Genomic DNA, 17212 nt, shown 5'->3' on the forward strand with positions numbered 1-17212 from the left:
CTACTTTACTGCTAACCCTCTTCTAGTGCTGGCAATGCTTATTTGCGGCTGATTACCGACAAGAAGTCTCAACTCATCGTCGTCGTATATTGATCGTCGGCAATGACTTTGAGGTAGTCGACGAATTTGTCTACTCACTGGCTGACTGGCTGAAAATGATACCAGCCGTAAGATTCGGAGGCTTATTATCAGCGGAAGCCGTGCTTACTATGGGCTCCATAAGCAATTGCGGTCGAGCAGACTGAGTCCCCGTACAAAGTGCACCCTGTACAAGACGCTTATTAGACCGGTTATTCTCTACGGGCATGGACAATGCTCGAGGAAAACCTGCGAGTACTCAGAGATTTCGAACGACGAGTGCTAAGAACGATCTAGGCCGGCGTACAGGAGAACGGAATATGGAGGCGGAGGATGAACCATGAACTCGCACAGCTCTATGGCGAACCCGGTACCCAAAAGGTGGCCAAAACTGGATGGAAACGATGGGCAGGGCATGTTATAAGGATGCCGGACAACTACCCTGCAAAGATGGTGTTTGCCTCAAATCCGGTAGGAACAAGACGATCAGGAGTGCAACGAGCAAGATGGTTAGATCAGGTGGAGCGAGATCTGGCGGATACTACTCGGTGTCCGAGGAATTGGAGAGCGGTAGCCCACAACCGAGTTACATGGAGAAGCCTTGTTCAACAGGCTTTGTCTTAGGACGGCAATCCACTTAAGTAAGTAACTAAGTAAGTACCGACAAAAAGAATTTGAATAAAATTTTGGATACCGATTTAATGCAGTTAGCACTTTATAGGCAGTCAAAAAACAAATAAACAGCAACGTACAGTATAAAATGCCAGATATGCTAATAAGTGGCTGATTTACGGCTTATATTAATGCCTATTGGTTACCTGGGCAAAAAAGCAGTTAGAGAGTTGAAGAACGGTAAGGCAGCCGGTAGTGACGGTGTACCGTGCAAGCTTTTGAAAATGGGAAAGCGAACAGTTATACTGGGAAATCAATCGAATCATCCTACCAAACTAATTAGACTAACTTAACTATTGTTACAGTTTAAGCGTTAGTAGAGCAGTCATCGGACTCAGTCGTAACTTGCAAAAATCGAACCTATTCTAGATTCTGATAGCAATTATGACTGAAACTATAGGTTATCTCATCGAAATAATAAGTTTTTTTAACAGAAGAGTTAGCTACATATCCTAAATACAAATTTTATAGTATTATACAAGTATACCATGAAAAAAATGCTCGAAAAATATTGTTTACAAATACTTTTATGTTGAAAGTTGTATTAGAAATCTATACGAAAGTCGCTGTAATGACGACACTTTGATAGTGACCAGTGCACTTAGCGCAAACTACACACTTTTATGCGCCTTCAAGTAGACAAACGTGGTGCGTATGGTGTTTTGCTAAGTACAGAAATGACATCGGTCACGTGTGGATCCGGCGCAGGTCTTCACTAGGTATAAAAGAAAAAGTGGAGAAAATATAAAACTTTTTTGTTTAGTTCTATTTACATTAATTTATAGAGCAATTGCATTTTATTACTTTATAAAGTAGGAGAATTAAGCAGAAAAACTAAGACTCTACTAAGATGCTTCGTTCAGATTGAAGAAGAAAAAGAAGATGAAGAAGAAGAAGAAAAAAGATTACTTTAAAATACTAAAAAATAAAATCCCATCCGATTAACATTTATTTTACGAAGTTTTTAGTATAACATAATTTATTTTCGTATTTGAGATTTCACTATATTGGCTATCTATCGACAGGAGTGACAACGAATTAATTTTTATCATAATTTAACTAACTAAGTAAATCAAGTAGAGAAGTTCATAGTATATACATTATATTACTTGTTGCTTGTTACTATGCAGGACTGTAAAAACTACAGTCAAATTCCATTCTAAACCATTTAGATTCAATGTCGCACTAATGCCAGTCATTTAATATGACTTAATAATAGTAACACACATTTTACAGGTATTTAAATCTAAAATCAATCCTATTAACAAGACGGAAATAAGGCGGCAAAAAGTTCATTACCGGTTGTGCGATAAATCCTTTTCATTTGAAAAGTTGGCAATCCAATCGTGTACGTAACGCTTTGACCACAATTGATAAGCGTGAATTATTAATCTAATAGCATACAGTATGTGTATGAAAACTGATAATTGACTAACCTTCCCCGCTCTAGCTACAGATTTCAGTCTAGTTTATTTTTACCACTATTTCCGTAGTTTGGCGATCTGCCAATCAACTTTGCCACACGCCTTAGCACTAAAACTATACTTCCCACGGCAATCACAACTATTAATATCATTAATCCGTACACATCCAACAGATTGCTTTCAATAAAAGACAGTTGAACGGCCACGGAGCGTAACTGGGGAGCGCCACGATGTCGAATAATGTACTCGACCCAAAATACGGTTGCTTCTGCCGGACTCAGAGGTTTGTCTTGAAATCGGTTTGAGATCAACCTAGCCTTCTCGGTGAACGAAACATCATCGAGGACGGTTCTGATACTTTGATAAATGTTGTCCTCATCTATATGTTCGTACTCAATATCAATTCCGTAGCCGCCGTTTCTAGCACGGGCCATATTCAGTCGTTGATCTCCATAAATCGGAACTCCCATCAAAGGTTTACCATGATACAGTGCTTCCGTGGAGCCAAGAAGTCCACCGTGGGTGACGAATAGCTTAACTTTCGGGTGAGCTAAAATATCATTCTGAGGCATCCATTGTTTAATCAGAACGTTTTTCGGTTTGTCTGGCAGACTAGTATTTTCGTATTTCCACAGAACGTTTTCTTTCAATTTGGAAAAGGCTTTGATGAAAGCGTTGCGTTTTTCCACGGGAAAATTGCAACCCTTTAGCATGGAGCCCATGCTAAAGTAAATAACACCATGTTCAGAGTTATCGATGAACTTTTGAATGTCCTCAGGGAGCGCTTTGGGTTCATTCATTTGAATTCCACCAATTTCTATCATATTTGGCGCATAAGGATGCGGAAAGCTCAGTGTGAAGTGTTGATTAAGCAAAACCAAACTAGTGTTCTTCATCATCTGTTCGAATGAGAGCTCAGCATTTGGAAAATATTTGTTGTACATTTCTTCTTGGCGTGGTAGATACAAGTTTCGATAGTAAAATCGGTCTGCATTCCACACCAGTGTATTGACTGTTCTTTCCATCAACGTCATGCGATCGGTGTAGCTTAAAAACGTGTGTGGAATTTGAGAGTAAGGATATGGCGTTCCTACGAGGTCGTTTGCCCACATGGATGCACCGAAAGGTGAAAAAACGATAAGAGGAGCCTTGAAGTGTTGTGCGAAACCGTACAGAGCTTCGCTAACGAAGCACTCAACAATGACAGCGTCAAATGTAGCATCTGATTGTAGCAACTCTTTCACCTTCGGGTGGCTTAAAACCGTTTCTGATAAACCCGGTCCTATCAGAGTATACAGCAGATAAAGCACTTTCAAATATGGGTCATTACGATACTGGAACAAATCGGGTTCGGCACCTAAACAAGTTGGAAATTAATAGCAAAAACAACTAAATACGGCTGCATATTTGTAAATCACCTCCTTTATCAAACACAAGTTCTTCTAACACGATACTGCGATAGTTCTCCGGAGCCTGTTTCCAATGATGCGCTCCCACTACTGTTACTTCATGTCCTGCACGTGCTAGTGCTTTCATGATTCCTTCTCCAATCGCATAGTGCGACCACCCGGCGGATGGTAAAATTCCTAGTATCCGAGCACATTCGGTTGACCGCCAGCTTAGAAACAGCACAGCTAAACCCAGCAATCGCCCGTGCATTGTCACAGCCAAAATTGAACTGAATTATTCAATCAGTCTCAAATCACGGCCAAGATACTCTTATCTATACCGACATGTATGTACTAACAACACCGCAGCGTACAGCGAGACAAATTCTAAAAGCGCGCCATCGGTGTTCATATTGGCTGACGGCAACCGACTTACCAGAAGTACGCTGAAACAGCAGTTATGGCTTTAATGCACTTTCTTCCGTGAAGAGTTTACAGTTTATATGTGAACTGAGTTTGCTCATTTCGATCGAATTTTTATTTCAAATAGATGGACACTACAACTATTCCTTATTGAAAATACATTTGGATGATTTATTCAACTGAGTTTTTTTTGGAACGTCACGTGGGTACTTAACTTTTACAGGTAGATAGCAAATATGCCGCAGAAATGCAATTATTTAGTGGCAATGTACGCTAACAATATAAAATCAAAAGGTTATCAATTTCGGGAACGATGTAAGTAACCCCAATTTTAATAATTTATTGATAACACCAATTTCATGGATGAAGATGTGAACAAATTATGCTTTCTCTTTCAGTTTCTGTATTTTGTCTTACTCAGTGACGGATGCAAAAAACATATACTTATCTCAATGCATTTCAGCTTTTACCTCAGTTTCAACGAAATAAAATATAACCCTATAGTAAGCAAAATAGTGTCATTCTAAATCAATAATTATTAAGCCAAAATGCCTATTCAAAATTTCATCATGAGTTATATTTACCATCTTGCTAAAAATATAACAATCGGCCAAAAATCAACAAACTTTTGACACGTTCCAATATTACGGGACATAATTAGCAACCCTCTTGTTGTGTGAATTGGTTCAAGTTTCACCAAATTTTAGCTGGAAAAGACGTGACTAAAGGTGAGCTAATTTTTTAGTTCTGTGTCAGGGATTTGGAGAAATAACCGTAACGCTGGAACGTGTCTTTTGCACACATTTTCACACATTAAATGGTAAAAACTAAAACTTTGCCAATGTTTTACCTCTACAAATAAATTAGGAAAATAATGACATTTCGTTACTTCTATTTTGTACTACCAAACATTATCTTTTAAAGATAATTCAAGTTTCCAGGCAGTAATTGTTTTCATAACAAATGAACATCAATGTTGTTTCTTTGACCAGTTTAACAAATGTTTTACAAGCACGTTTTTTACTTCACTGTAATTGACATCACAAACTGTGTTAGCCATTTATATCTATTCCAACACGTATGGACAGGAAAGGAGTCTAGCTTAACGAGAAACTAGCAGTCATTAACTTTTCGTCGGAAAGCGCAATTTCGGAAGCAATTTTTGGGTCCAAAAATCCTGTTCATAAAATTGTAAATACTGCATTCTTCTTGCCAATCTAAACACAGCGAATATATTTTTATGAATAAAATTTTTGTTCCAAATAAAAAAACTGCTTTTGAAATTGGTAGAATCGATGACGACTAATTTCACCTTAAGCGTTCTATAAACTATAATACAATGTACCTACTTATTTTAGTTGCCTGGCGCTGGAGTGACTTGTGCTGTATCAAGAACTCGTCTCCACTCGGTTTTGGACTGTTTGCCGCCAATTCATCAACCGTCTCGACACACGCAAATTAACTTCGATTTGGTCGATTTATCTAACACGTTGAGCTCCTGTATGCCTGTTGCTGGTGGGGTCCTTGAAGGGAACAGATTTCATCGCGCTCTGTAGTGCGGCATCCCGGCGACATGACCAGCCCATCGTAGTTTGCCGACTTTCGCTTTTCCCAGCTAGAATTTTTGCTTGTATATAAAACTAAAAAATCAGCATTACATACAGATATCCCAAGCAACAATGTAGGTTTTATGACACTCTTATGATGGCTTTTATGCAGGCTTCATTTTCGATTTTCTGCGCAGTAGATGCTCATTTGACTGCAGTGCCTCAACAAAGCAAAATTCGAAAAAGTAGTGTAAAGGGCAATTGTAGAGCTAATTATTATCTACATTATTGTTGAAGAAAGTATAGTTTTATCTTTTGTATTTACGGCACTATGCGATTGCTACCCCGTTGGTAGCCAAATGAGCGCTCTTTTAGCTACCAACGAGGTAGCAGCCCCATAGCGCCGTAAATACAAAAGATAGAACTATACTTTCTTTAACAATAATGTAGATAATAATTGCTCTCTACAATTGCATTTACACTACTTTTTTGAATTCTCTTTCGTTGAGGCGCTGCAGTCAAATGAGCATATATTGAGCAAAAAACTGAAAATAAAGCCTGCTTATATGACCAAAATTGGTCATGGAAACCGCAATAAGAGTACAATAAAATTTACATTGTTACTTGGGAAGCGTGCTAATAAATCGTATTTGATGCACAAAACTGGCATATCTGTACTATTTTGGAGGCGATATATGTATTAAGGAATATTTATACGCATTTCATCTATATAAGTAGTCATATACGATTATATCCGATTCAGCGCGACTCGCTCCATATTGCTATACAAATCTGTACTGAAAATCGTATGTGTGTCAGTTATTATCATTATATACTGTCTCACACTTTTCAGGTCTTGCTCACTTGATCTAACCACCGAGCACGCTACGCACCTCCACATCTGGTAGCAACCGGATTCGAGGCAAATACCATTATTGCGGGGTTGTTATCCGGCACTCTCGCAACATGTCCCGCCCATTGTACCCTTCCAGCTTTAACAACTTTCTGGATACTCGATTTGCCGAAGAGCTGCGCCAGCTCGTAGTTCTTCTCCTCCATATACCGTATCCATATACTCACATACATCACCAAAGATGGTCTCAAACACACGACGTTAAAAAACGGCCTGTGCTTTCAGGTCCCCGTCGAGCATTGTCCACGTTTCGTACCCGTAGAGGACTACTGGTTTTATTAGTGTTTTGAACATGGTACATTTGTTACAGGGGTGATGCAGGGGTGACGTTCTAGTTTTATACGACAGACTTCGCAGCCAGCTGTTAGAGTACAGGACAGTTGTAGGGCCAGCTGCTACGATCCTAGTGATCCTAGTAACAGCCTTTCCCAGTCGAGATTCGAACATACGACGACTGGCTTATTAAGCCAGCATCATACCTCGAGTCCAACTGGGAGGCTTGCTAACGCTGGATTAATAACTGGGGAGCTTGATAACGTGTCCGAGATCCTCACACAGCGCTGTACGCCATCCATGATTAAGGCCACATCAGTCCTGTCAGCTTCCCGGGAAAGGCGTTTTCTCGGTCGATAGTATTGTAGGCGGCCTTGAAATCTACGAATAGGTGTGCAGGGACTTGATATTCGCGAAACTTTTGGAGAATCTATCGCAGCACAAAGATTTGGTCTGTTGTCGATCGCCCTTGCACAAAACCATCTTGATAACTTCCCACGAATCTACTTACTGGCGGCAATAGACGGCGAAGGAAAGCACTTTTTAGGTGGTGTTGAGAATGGTGATCGCTCGATAGTTCTAGACATTCCAACTTGTCGCCCTTCTTGCATATTACTCTCTCATTCCACTCCTCCGGTAGCTGTTCTGTTTCCCAGATCTTGACTGTTAGCCGGTACAGACAGGTAGCCAACTGATCCGGTCCCATCTTGATAAGCTATGCTGCGAAGCTATCTTTATCAGCTGCCTTGTTGTTTTTAACTTTTAAGGTGCTTGACGGCTTCAACTACTTCACCTATTGTGGGGGTCGGCACTTCACCGTCATCCGCCGTACTCATTGTAATGCTGCTGCTGAGAACGACACAGCTTAATACATATGGATTTTGAGTCACTGTGGAAATTTGGGTTTTTCCAAGGATTCTGTCAATTTTCCGCAGCGTATTGAAATGTAATGCAAGATGTTAGGGCCTTAATTCTTCTGTTCATAGTGATCTTTTCTACAGCGAATTATTATCGACTGCAAGAAACTCAGTTTCAGCTTTACTTTCGCTGGACGGTTCTCAAGAGTATCCAGAGTCTAACCAGAGCACCTCAGCTTGGTCGTCTACATCAAGACAACGCAGGACCTTTCCGACGCGATGTGGTTCGTAAAATTTTCTAAAGGCGAATTCTTCCGTAGTGCTCGGTTCATGTGTTTACACCTAGGTTTACGTCAATATATGCCTCATCAGAGGATAAAACTTTATTTGAGCTTAAAAACAATCACTGATCAATGGTTAATGCTAGTATGTATAAGTAATTCAATATTTCTGTTTTTGGTATGAAAAAAAACTTGTCCACGTGGACATTTTTCATACCGCCTCCTCCCTTTCCGTGGACGAGCGTGAACATATTCATACCCCCCGCCCCCCTCTAAACTGTCCGCGTGGTATATGGATGACCCCTAATGATGCTGCGCTGAGCAAATTTATTGTCGCGCAAAATTGGGCTGTTCCCAATATGTACAATATGCGTTACAATGTAACGACATCTGTTGTATTCAACAGGGAAACATTGATAGTTTCAAGCATACTCTCACGCATAGCGCATGATGAGACACTAGCGCCAACTTCTGTTCTTTATTATCAGAAACAAGAGGCGGTATCCTATTGCGTTTCCGACTTCGCACAGATCGTAATGTAGCGCTCGTTGGATCCAAGAATTACTTTTAAATTTCGTGTAGATCTGCTGTGGTAAATTTGCCCCGCAAACATTATCTATCATTGAGGAAGCCTTTGGTGATGATTATTTTTCAGAATGTCAAGTGCACCGGTGGTATAAGGCCTTTCTTGAATGCCATGGAATTCTCATTAAAATAGTTGCGTAAAAAATCTTGTAAAACGCGATTTCAGTGTAATTTCATTATTTTATTTTTTTTCACTTAATCATTTTCCGCAATACCGAAAGATTGTTTATAATAAGCAGAAAGGTATAATAATCATATGAGAAAATGCTTTGCGAACTCAAGCTGAATGTTTCTACCGTCGCAATACGAGCCACTGAACAAGCAATCACACTGCCTAATAGTATTACAATCATAAATACCTAGGTAGTACTTAAATGTAAACATAAATAAGTGCAGCGCTGTCATGCACAGAATATTACGATGCGAATTTATTTTCAACGATGTGATGCCACATCGTCTATTTGTTTGTATGAACTAGCGTTTGAAGTTGTTAGTGCGCTGTACAAGCTCCATCGAGTCTATTCTGTTCTGTAGCTGTGCGGTTTGTCGTATTCTAAGACCAACAAAGAGGTGTTTTACTTATCAGTTACACCGTATGTTTGTAAAGATTCTCGAGTGCAGCGATAAGCGGCATCCCAGCCCAGACGGTAAAGTTTGCTTTTGTTAAATGTAAACTGAAGTAGCCGTACCCCGCATGTCAACACGGGAGCACGTGCACGCTAGCGCTCGTGGAATAATGAAGATTCTAATGATTTGCAAATGACTAGATATTTTTCATAATTATCTAGAGCATTACAAACGTTTTCAATTGGCATTTGTATGTCGAATTTAAAGTTTTAGTTTTCAGAGTCTTTGCTGTGAGTACTGTTTTTGCTAACATTCATATGAGCAGAGAAGTATGTATGTGTGTTTCTTGTTGGCTAAAGGTATTAGCAACGACAATGTCAACTTGCTGAAAACTACAACTACCTATCTCTAAGTTGATAATAGATAAGCGATAGATATCAAACGTGTCAACTTACATCAAGATAGGGTGCTGGATGGGTTTGTCTATGGCGGGACTTCGTCTACTTTCCAGACATACAATAAACCAGCATTATAACCAATTTTGATGCAAATTACATTCAAACTAACCTGGTATTGATATTTATGGATTGTCTCTTCGCTATCGAGGAAAATATTATGTTAGAAAATTACTATTTTTTACTATTTGTTCAAAAAATAGAAATCCTCTTGGTTTTCATACCAGTTTTGAGTATAACGAAGAGAATCTGTGATTCAAACTATTTCCACTTTTTTTTTATAGTAGTTGGGTAGCTCTTGCACACGGCTCAAAGAATACATGCATAGATTTTTGGAAATAATTGCTGTCTGTCCATGATAAATGAAAGAAATCTTGCTTATGACGAAGTGAATTTTCGTATGACAAACTCCCGTTGGAGCATGAAAAATTGTTCCACTGAGAAATGAAAGTTCCGAAATATTTTTTCGGGCTAAATGGGTATACATGTATAGGCAAGATGTGCCAGATTTATCTGGTGTAAAAAAAATGGAGCGGATTAATTCTTATAAAAACTCGCAATAAAATATGGATCGTGTTTACGTATGACGAACAGGGTCCGTAATGCTTTATTAGCGTGATATTCGTTTTGCAAACAAAATTAAGGCCCTAAGGCGCTTTTTTACTCTTTTCAAATGGCACGCAATCATACTTATCTTGTTTTTAGAATTACACATTCGAATAAAAATATGCCCCAATATTTTTAAGCAATGCAATGATCGAATTTAATCAAAAACAATTTAGAATACAGAATCCTAATTCAAACATACAAACATACATTGACTTGCAAAGTTAGTAGATAATAAAAATTGAAATATTGAGGGGCTTGAAAATCTAAACTATATCTATATCTGTTTTATAATTTTTAGTAAAAACAATAAGACGCTAACAAACAAATTCCTTTTATTGACGGTTAAATTTTGATTGTGATTGTGTAATTGTTTATGATCAGTGTGACTCATAATTATGATCAATTGCCAATTTCGGCCAGTCATGATTCCAAACGTACAGATACTACATACATTGTAAAGCGCTATCGGAATAAAAGCTAGGACAAAAGCGATAACCGGTTTCTGCGAGTCATTCATTACCAAAAATCACTTATCACGCGCAGGTTGCCGTGTTCAGTTAGATATATTTTTGTTCAGAAATATTAGTGTTTTGAAATGAATTTTGTTCAGTTGTTCATTTTGGCATTAGGTTTACTATCATGGTATCCTGGTGTAGAGACGGCAAAAATTTTGGGACTGTTTCCAACATCCTCAAGATCTCATTATATCGTTGATTCTGCATTGATGAAAGCTTTGGCTGAGAGAGGACACGAGGTGATGGACACACTATGTACAAAATCAACAAACAATTACTTAACTTTGTTTACTTAGGTTACCGTGGTTAGTCCATTTCCGCAGTCCAAGCCTTTGAAAAACTATCGTGATGTAACAACAACTGATATCTGGCAAGCTTCTGAACGTAAGTGAATTTGAACCTCTTATTTACATTACTCATATGCTTTTTTTTCTTAATTTTTCTCTTAAAGCATTCATCTCAAATATTTTGAATTTCAACCGCAAAAGCCCCTTCGCAAATATAATGCGAATTTACAACTTGGGACACGCGATTGTTAATTCTACCCTAAATGATCCTGCGGTAGTTAAACTCATTGATTCCAAAGAACATTTCGACCTTGTCATACTGGAAATATTCATGACGGACGCAATGCTTGGTAAGTACAATTTACCAAATAAATTTTATTTACTATAGAACTATACTATATATAAATTAAACTTATAAAAAGTCAGATCGCTAATTATTTTTTTTTTATTTTGGGATATTCAAAATAAAAAGCAAAATGCGATTCATGTGAGTTATACCCACATAGCATAGAGCATAGAATGTTGACTTAAGCGATCAGCGAGAGCGGTTCGAACTATGAATGAACCACGCTTTTTTTATTTTTGTTTGAACTTCATTCTACGCATGAGTTTGATGGTTCCAAACAAATTTAACTATGAATTAGCGATCAGTCACTGTTGAGAACTAGAAGTTTCAGTTTGTGCCATCTCTTCCTAACTGAACGAAGAACGGTCGAAGTCAAGGTCAACATGCGGCTCGTGTGGTGGTTGTTAACTACATCTGTTATGATGATTGCTTCAATAGTATCAACAGAAGCGGCTAAAATTCTCGGTGTCTTTCCGTCAACTTCAAAATCGCACTACTTTGTAGGATCTGCGTTGATGAAAGCATTAGCCAGAAAAGGCCATCAGGTTAGCGGGCGGGTTAAATTTTGGTGCATCGATTATAGTGAATTTTGATCGTGTTAAATTCGTAGGTAACCGTTATCAGTCCATTTCCTCAGAAGCAACCCTTAACAAATTACCGCGATATAACCACAAACATTTGGGAAGCTATTTCACGTGAGTTGAGTGTCATAAAAAAAGCAAACTTGTTCTACAACTACCATCATCGGTGCCGGTGGTGGTGCAAATTTGATCCTAGACAACTAATTTTGTTTTTTTGTTATCGCCGTTTTGGTTACTATCTTCGTTCCAAATCCGACCAGCCATCACATCGAATCTTCTGAGTATCGCTGACGATGGTGTGCTTGAGAGTATAAGGAAAACCTACGCTTTTGGACATACGACTGCCAACGAAACGCTTAAAGATGCCGCCATTACGGCCCTACTCAATTCGGATGATAAATTCGATTTGATAATTTTGGAGATATTCATGAATGATGCAATGCTAGGTAAATTTAAAGTAATGTTTAAACGACGACTTTGCTTGAAATTTACTTTTCACTTAAAATTGTGTATTTTCAAATGTCAAATTGATTGATTACTGTATCAGAGACTTCGTGAGAATTTAAACCGATAAGTAGAAGGACATTTGTTTATATATCAACAATCAAACGCATAAGTTTACATTTGCTTGTATGTGGTATTAGTTTTTAAGCGATGTGTTTTGCGATTCAATTCGGTTCGGTTTTATTCTTCAAAAAAAAAAAAAGAATTTGTAGAGGAATAGCTTTAGGAACGTTCTGCTATTGATTCTCATTTCTTCTTTCAACAGGTACTTTAAAAAGCCATAGTTAGTGACCTAGATGGCCAATGGACAACTATTGTAACTTGTTTAGACTCTCACATTTCACGCATTTCAAATAATGTCAAATACGATGTCAAAGTTCATGAGATCCTTTTAGGCTTCTTACAAAAAGACACACCGCTGTTGACGTAGAACAACGTTAAGCGGGGTTTTGCGTTACTTATTCAGACTAATCTCAAGTTTTTAGTCTTGACCTTGAAATGCGGTCATACATATATATTAATAATTTTTTTTAGAAGCGATGGTTCTTCAATCGATTAAGGGACGGTAGGGGAAAGAAATGAAATTTTTGGCGAAGGAGGGGGAAGAGCGGAAAGGTAAGGAGAGGGGTGGGGGTTTTGGTAGCTATGCTTAACAAGTAATCGGTTTTGCAGAATCCTTTTGTCCAGCGCCTCTATGGTTCAAAGGTACAAGTACCAGCGAACCATACACCCTGGCGGGTGTTGTGGGTTCGAATCCGGTTATAATCTCAGATTATAGTTTGGTTCGACTCATGCACCTTCCAGCATAGGACAAAAGGTAGGAGTCAAAACGATTACTTGTTAAGCATAGCTACCAATACCCCCCTCCCCCTCTCCTCACCTTTCCGCTCTTCCCCCACCTTCACCAAAAATTTCATTTCTCTCCCCTACCGTCCCTTAATCGATTGTAGAACCATCGCTTCAAAAAGTTACTTATTCACCCAGGTGCTATGTCCGTTACGACTACATGTGCATTATGATGTTCCGCCCACATATTTTGTACATGGCTGTATATCTCCAATTCCTTGAGGGTCCTTCCTAGATCTGGCTTCGCTGGGTTTAACCGGTTATTCTACCGTTCCAGCGGCTATCTGAATACTGGGTTTCGCTGAAGAGTTGCGCTTGCTCATGGTTCATCCTTTTCCTCCATACACCGTTCTCCTATATATCCCGTAAAGATAACCCTAGATATACATACGACGGTCATAAACGGAAACAGCTACGATCCTGAGAAGGAAGAAGCACCAGAAAAAGGACAAAGATCGTGAAGAGCTAGAACAACTATTCGGGGCTAATAATACGCGCAAGTTCTAGGAGTAGGTGAACCTATCTCGTAAAAGATACACACCGAAGACAGATATGTGTAGGGACGAGGAGGGAAAACTGGCCACAAACGACTGCAAGGTGGTTGACAAGTGGAAGCAGTTCTTCTATGGGTATCTCAGTGGCGATATAACAGAAGGAGATAAAGTGGAAGTTAACCTAGGAGTAACTACAAACGATAACAGGGTCCCACCTTCCAATGTCGAAAAGATCCGGTGAAAAATCAGTCAGCAAAAAAATAATAGAGCAGCCGAAAAGGATTGACCTTGGGCAGAACTCTACGCTGACGGCGATGAACTGGAAGTAGTCGATGAGTTCATATATTTGATATATCTGATCACTGCGACAAAAATACGAGTAAGAGGATTTAACGACGCATTTAAGTTGTAAGTCGGGCCTACATTTCCTTCCACAGGATGCTTCGATCAAGGAGAGACTATTAGTTTACTTAGAGAACGTACACTTGCCATATTTTGACGAATAGTGTTGCTAACTATTTTTGGCGGAGTATAAAGGGAGAGTGGTGGTTGAGAAACGACTGAGTAATGCGTACCATCGGTGCCTTGCGCATTGGGCATAAAATAGACTCTACAGTGATCCACAGCCTCCTACCCAGCAACTCCTCTCTCTACCTCCTCGTGGTACCAGCCGGGATACGAGCAACCTCGGTGGAAACCGGGTAATCAACCCTGGTGGAAACCAAGGTCGTATGCTGACAGGGACAGAGTAGTGGTCAGGCAAGCCTGAACCATTAAAAAACCAATGCAAAGGACGATGTAAGTAATAATAACTCTAATCGGAACAATCGGCAAAGACCCAGGTGACGAAATTGGACTAACGATTGCAAATTAGGTACATGGAACTGTCGGTGTGTAAGTTTTCTCGGAAGTAGTAATGTGCTGTCTGAAGTAGTGAATAACCCCAAGTTCGACATCGTAGCACTGCAGGAGGTGCTGGCCGATCTATCCCCGAATGTGCAGATTAAGAATCAAGGGCCGATATTAGCATAATTAACGTGCACAACCCTCACCTCAGAAATACCGATGGTGACAAAGACGAATTTTACGCGCAGTTGGAGCGCGAATACGACCGCTGCCCAGGACATGAAGTCAAAATCTTCATCGGCTACTGTAATACTGATTGGGCGGTTCAGCACACACCCGCAAACGAACGAAAACGACCTAAGACTTGTCGACTTCGCAGCTTCCAAGAGCATGACCATACGTATTACCTTCTTTCAGCACAACCTCTACCATCGGTACATCCGGAGATCACCCAACCAGACGGAATCACAAATCGACCACGTAGTGATGATAAGGATACGTCAAAAACTGTCTGCTGTGAACAACATCAACAACATACCACAGACTAACAGACGTAACACTTCGAACAAATTTTCTTACAAAACATCGTTTCATTGACACCCCTAAAACTTGGATCACTAAACTAAAACTAGCATCTAACAACAGCGCCAGCGCTATTGGAATGCCGTGAAAACAGCCATTCCCAGCGTATTGGAGAACGTACTAGGCCGTGTGGCACCGAATTGACGTAACAAATGGTTTAACGAGGAGTGCCAACAGATATTGGCTGAGAAGAGCGCAGCGAGGGTACAAATGCTACGTCGAGTCACCCGTAAGGATGTGAAGCGATACAAACAGAAGCGAAGACAACAAACCCGATTCGTTTTCGACTCTTCCAGGAGAAGAAGCGCCACCAAGAAGAGAAGGGGTGCGAAGAACTCGAGCAGCTGGACCGCTTTCACGACACACGAAAGTTCTATCAGAGACTCAACGAATCTCTCAAAGGATTTGTTCCAAAATATGCAGAGATAAGGTGAAGGTACCCAGGTAACCAATAAGCAATAGTATAAGCAGTAAATCAATCGTTTATTAGCATCTCTGGTGTTTTTTATACTACAGGTTGCTCTTTATCAGGCTTTTGACTGCATAACTGTTGTAAATTGGCATCCACAATTCCAATTAAATTCTTCTTATCGGTAACTAGCTGCAAATAAGCATTGTCAGCACTATAACAGGACTAGCAGTAAAGTTGCCGCATATTTTGCCAAAATAGCATTTAAGTAGCATTTAATTTAATTTATGTCAGTAATTAACTCTTAATGTCACATGTGTTATTGATTTATTTTAGGTTTTGCTCACCACTTCAAAGCACCGTGCATAGGCATATCAACGTTCGGGGCCTCTAAGTGGACAAATGATTTGGTCGGAACACCCGCTCCCCCGTCGTTCGTTCCAAATCCTTTTCTCAGTTTCACCGATCACATGAGCTTTGGCGAGCGTATGATCAATACTGTCATGAGTGCGGCGGAAGTGCTGATTGAGCGCGTTCTGGATTATCCAGCGCAAAATGAAATGTACGAAAATTCTTTCCCTGACCCAAAGCCATCCCTACAGGAGCTTAAAAAATCGGCGGTTTCCCTGGTTCTGTTGAACAACCATTTCTCGTTGAGTTACCCGAGGCCTTATGCCACTGGAATGATCGAAGTTGGGGGTATGCACATCAACCGGAGTCCGAAACCTCTGCCAGACGATATTCAAAGGTTCATGGACAATGCGACTGATGGTATAATCTACTTTTCGATGGGTTCCAATATCAAGAGCAAAGATTTGCCTCCCGAAAAGAGACAAGCTTTCTTGAATGTATTTTCAAAGTTGAAACAAAAAGTGTTGTGGAAATGGGAAGATGACAAACTACCATCGAAACCGGATAACGTTCGAATACAAAGTTGGTGGCCTCAAGATGACATCCTTGCGCATCCCAACGTACGGTTATTCATAACGCACGGGGGTCTTCTGAGTACCACCGAATCTCTTTACCATGGAGTACCAGTTATCGGCATACCGGTTTTCGGTGATCAACACTTGAACATGGCTAAAGCGGAACGTGGTGGTTATGGATTGTCGGTAGCTTATCAAGCCATTTCGGAAGAACGGCTGTCTACGGCAATTGACGCCATCCTCAATGATTCGACGTTCAAGCAAAACGCACAAGCCATATCCCAACGATATCGGGATCAACCACAGAGTCCACTGGAATTAGCCGTCTTCTGGGTCGAATACATCATTCGTCATAAAGGAGCGCCACACATACGAACTGCTGCGATGGACCTTAATTTTGTGCAGTATCATAACTTGGACATCATAGCAACTCTCATCGTTGCACCTATTTTGATAATCTATTTATTAAGTCGTTTGATATGCCGTAAAAGAGCTCCCAAAAATATTCGTAAGAATGATCGGAAAAAGCGTAATTAAATATCAAGTCATAAATTCGATTCCGTAAATCAGACGAGTTGATGTATGCCAATTAAATATACTAATATTGAAGTGTAATTTCTGGTTGTCCTTTAAAGGTAGTGTACGAGTAATTTCAAAATTAATCAATAAATGATGTAAGACTTATACTCACTTAAAACTTAATAGAGGTGATGTTGCAAGCAGGTAGTTTTAAAAAATGGATTTCGATAATAAGACGGTATAATCAACTTCCGCATAAATAAAATCTTTATGCAAATACTTATA

The 17212-nt window shown here is 39.7% G+C and overlaps 2 protein-coding genes across 4 annotated transcripts; one reads left to right on the top strand and one right to left on the bottom strand.

Moving 5' to 3' along the window:
* Positions 1-1675: 1675 nt before the first annotated feature.
* On the bottom strand, positions 1676-3989 carry LOC128734441 (UDP-glycosyltransferase UGT5-like). The gene is made up of 2 exons (XM_053828643.1): positions 3593-3989; positions 1676-3531 (listed from the first exon to the last, which is right to left on the bottom strand). The coding sequence occupies exons 1-2, from the start codon at positions 3831-3833 to the stop codon at positions 2210-2212; spliced, it is 1563 nt and encodes a 520-aa protein (XP_053684618.1). The 5' UTR covers positions 3834-3989; the 3' UTR covers positions 1676-2209.
* Positions 3990-8954: 4965 nt separating this feature from the next.
* On the top strand, positions 8955-17171 carry LOC128734138 (UDP-glycosyltransferase UGT5-like). 3 transcript variants are annotated; one of them, XM_053828172.1, is made up of 5 exons: positions 8955-9088; positions 10702-10826; positions 10884-10971; positions 11039-11224; positions 15819-17171. In XM_053828172.1, the coding sequence occupies exons 1-5, from the start codon at positions 9037-9039 to the stop codon at positions 16943-16945; spliced, it is 1578 nt and encodes a 525-aa protein (XP_053684147.1). In that variant the 5' UTR covers positions 8955-9036; the 3' UTR covers positions 16946-17171. The 3 variants fall into 3 exon arrangements, with proteins under 3 accessions (XP_053684147.1, XP_053684149.1, XP_053684148.1); XM_053828174.1 differs by having other exon boundaries at positions 8978-9088; positions 10683-10826; XM_053828173.1 differs by lacking the exons at positions 8955-9088; positions 10702-10826; positions 10884-10971; positions 11039-11224 and adding exons at positions 11567-11765; positions 11831-11915; positions 12062-12247.
* The last annotated feature ends 41 nt before the right edge of the window (positions 17172-17212 follow it).

The sequence above is a fragment of the Sabethes cyaneus genome, chromosome 2 (genome assembly GCF_943734655.1).
Source record: "Sabethes cyaneus chromosome 2, idSabCyanKW18_F2, whole genome shotgun sequence".
Classification (NCBI taxonomy): Eukaryota; Metazoa; Arthropoda; class Insecta; order Diptera; family Culicidae; genus Sabethes; species Sabethes cyaneus.

What these genes read in the sequence shown, in the direction of transcription:
- LOC128734441 (XM_053828643.1), bottom strand. Translation starts at nt 3,833, where the DNA reads ATGCACGGGCGATTGCTGGGTTTAGCTGTGCTGTTTCTAAGCTGGCGG. An exon ending in ACTTGTGTTTGATAAAGGAG is followed by an intron (nt 3,532 to 3,592) that starts GTGATTTACAAA and finishes CAACTTGTTTAG; the next exon opens with GTGCCGAACCCGATTTGTTC.
- LOC128734138 (XM_053828172.1), top strand. Translation starts at nt 9,037, where the DNA reads ATGTTTGTAAAGATTCTCGAGTGCAGCGATAAGCGGCATCCCAGCCCA. An exon ending in GCGGCATCCCAGCCCAGACG is followed by an intron (nt 9,089 to 10,701) that starts GTAAAGTTTGCT and finishes TTTTGGCATTAG; the next exon opens with GTTTACTATCATGGTATCCT. An exon ending in CATGACGGACGCAATGCTTG is followed by an intron (nt 11,225 to 15,818) that starts GTAAGTACAATT and finishes GATTTATTTTAG; the next exon opens with GTTTTGCTCACCACTTCAAA.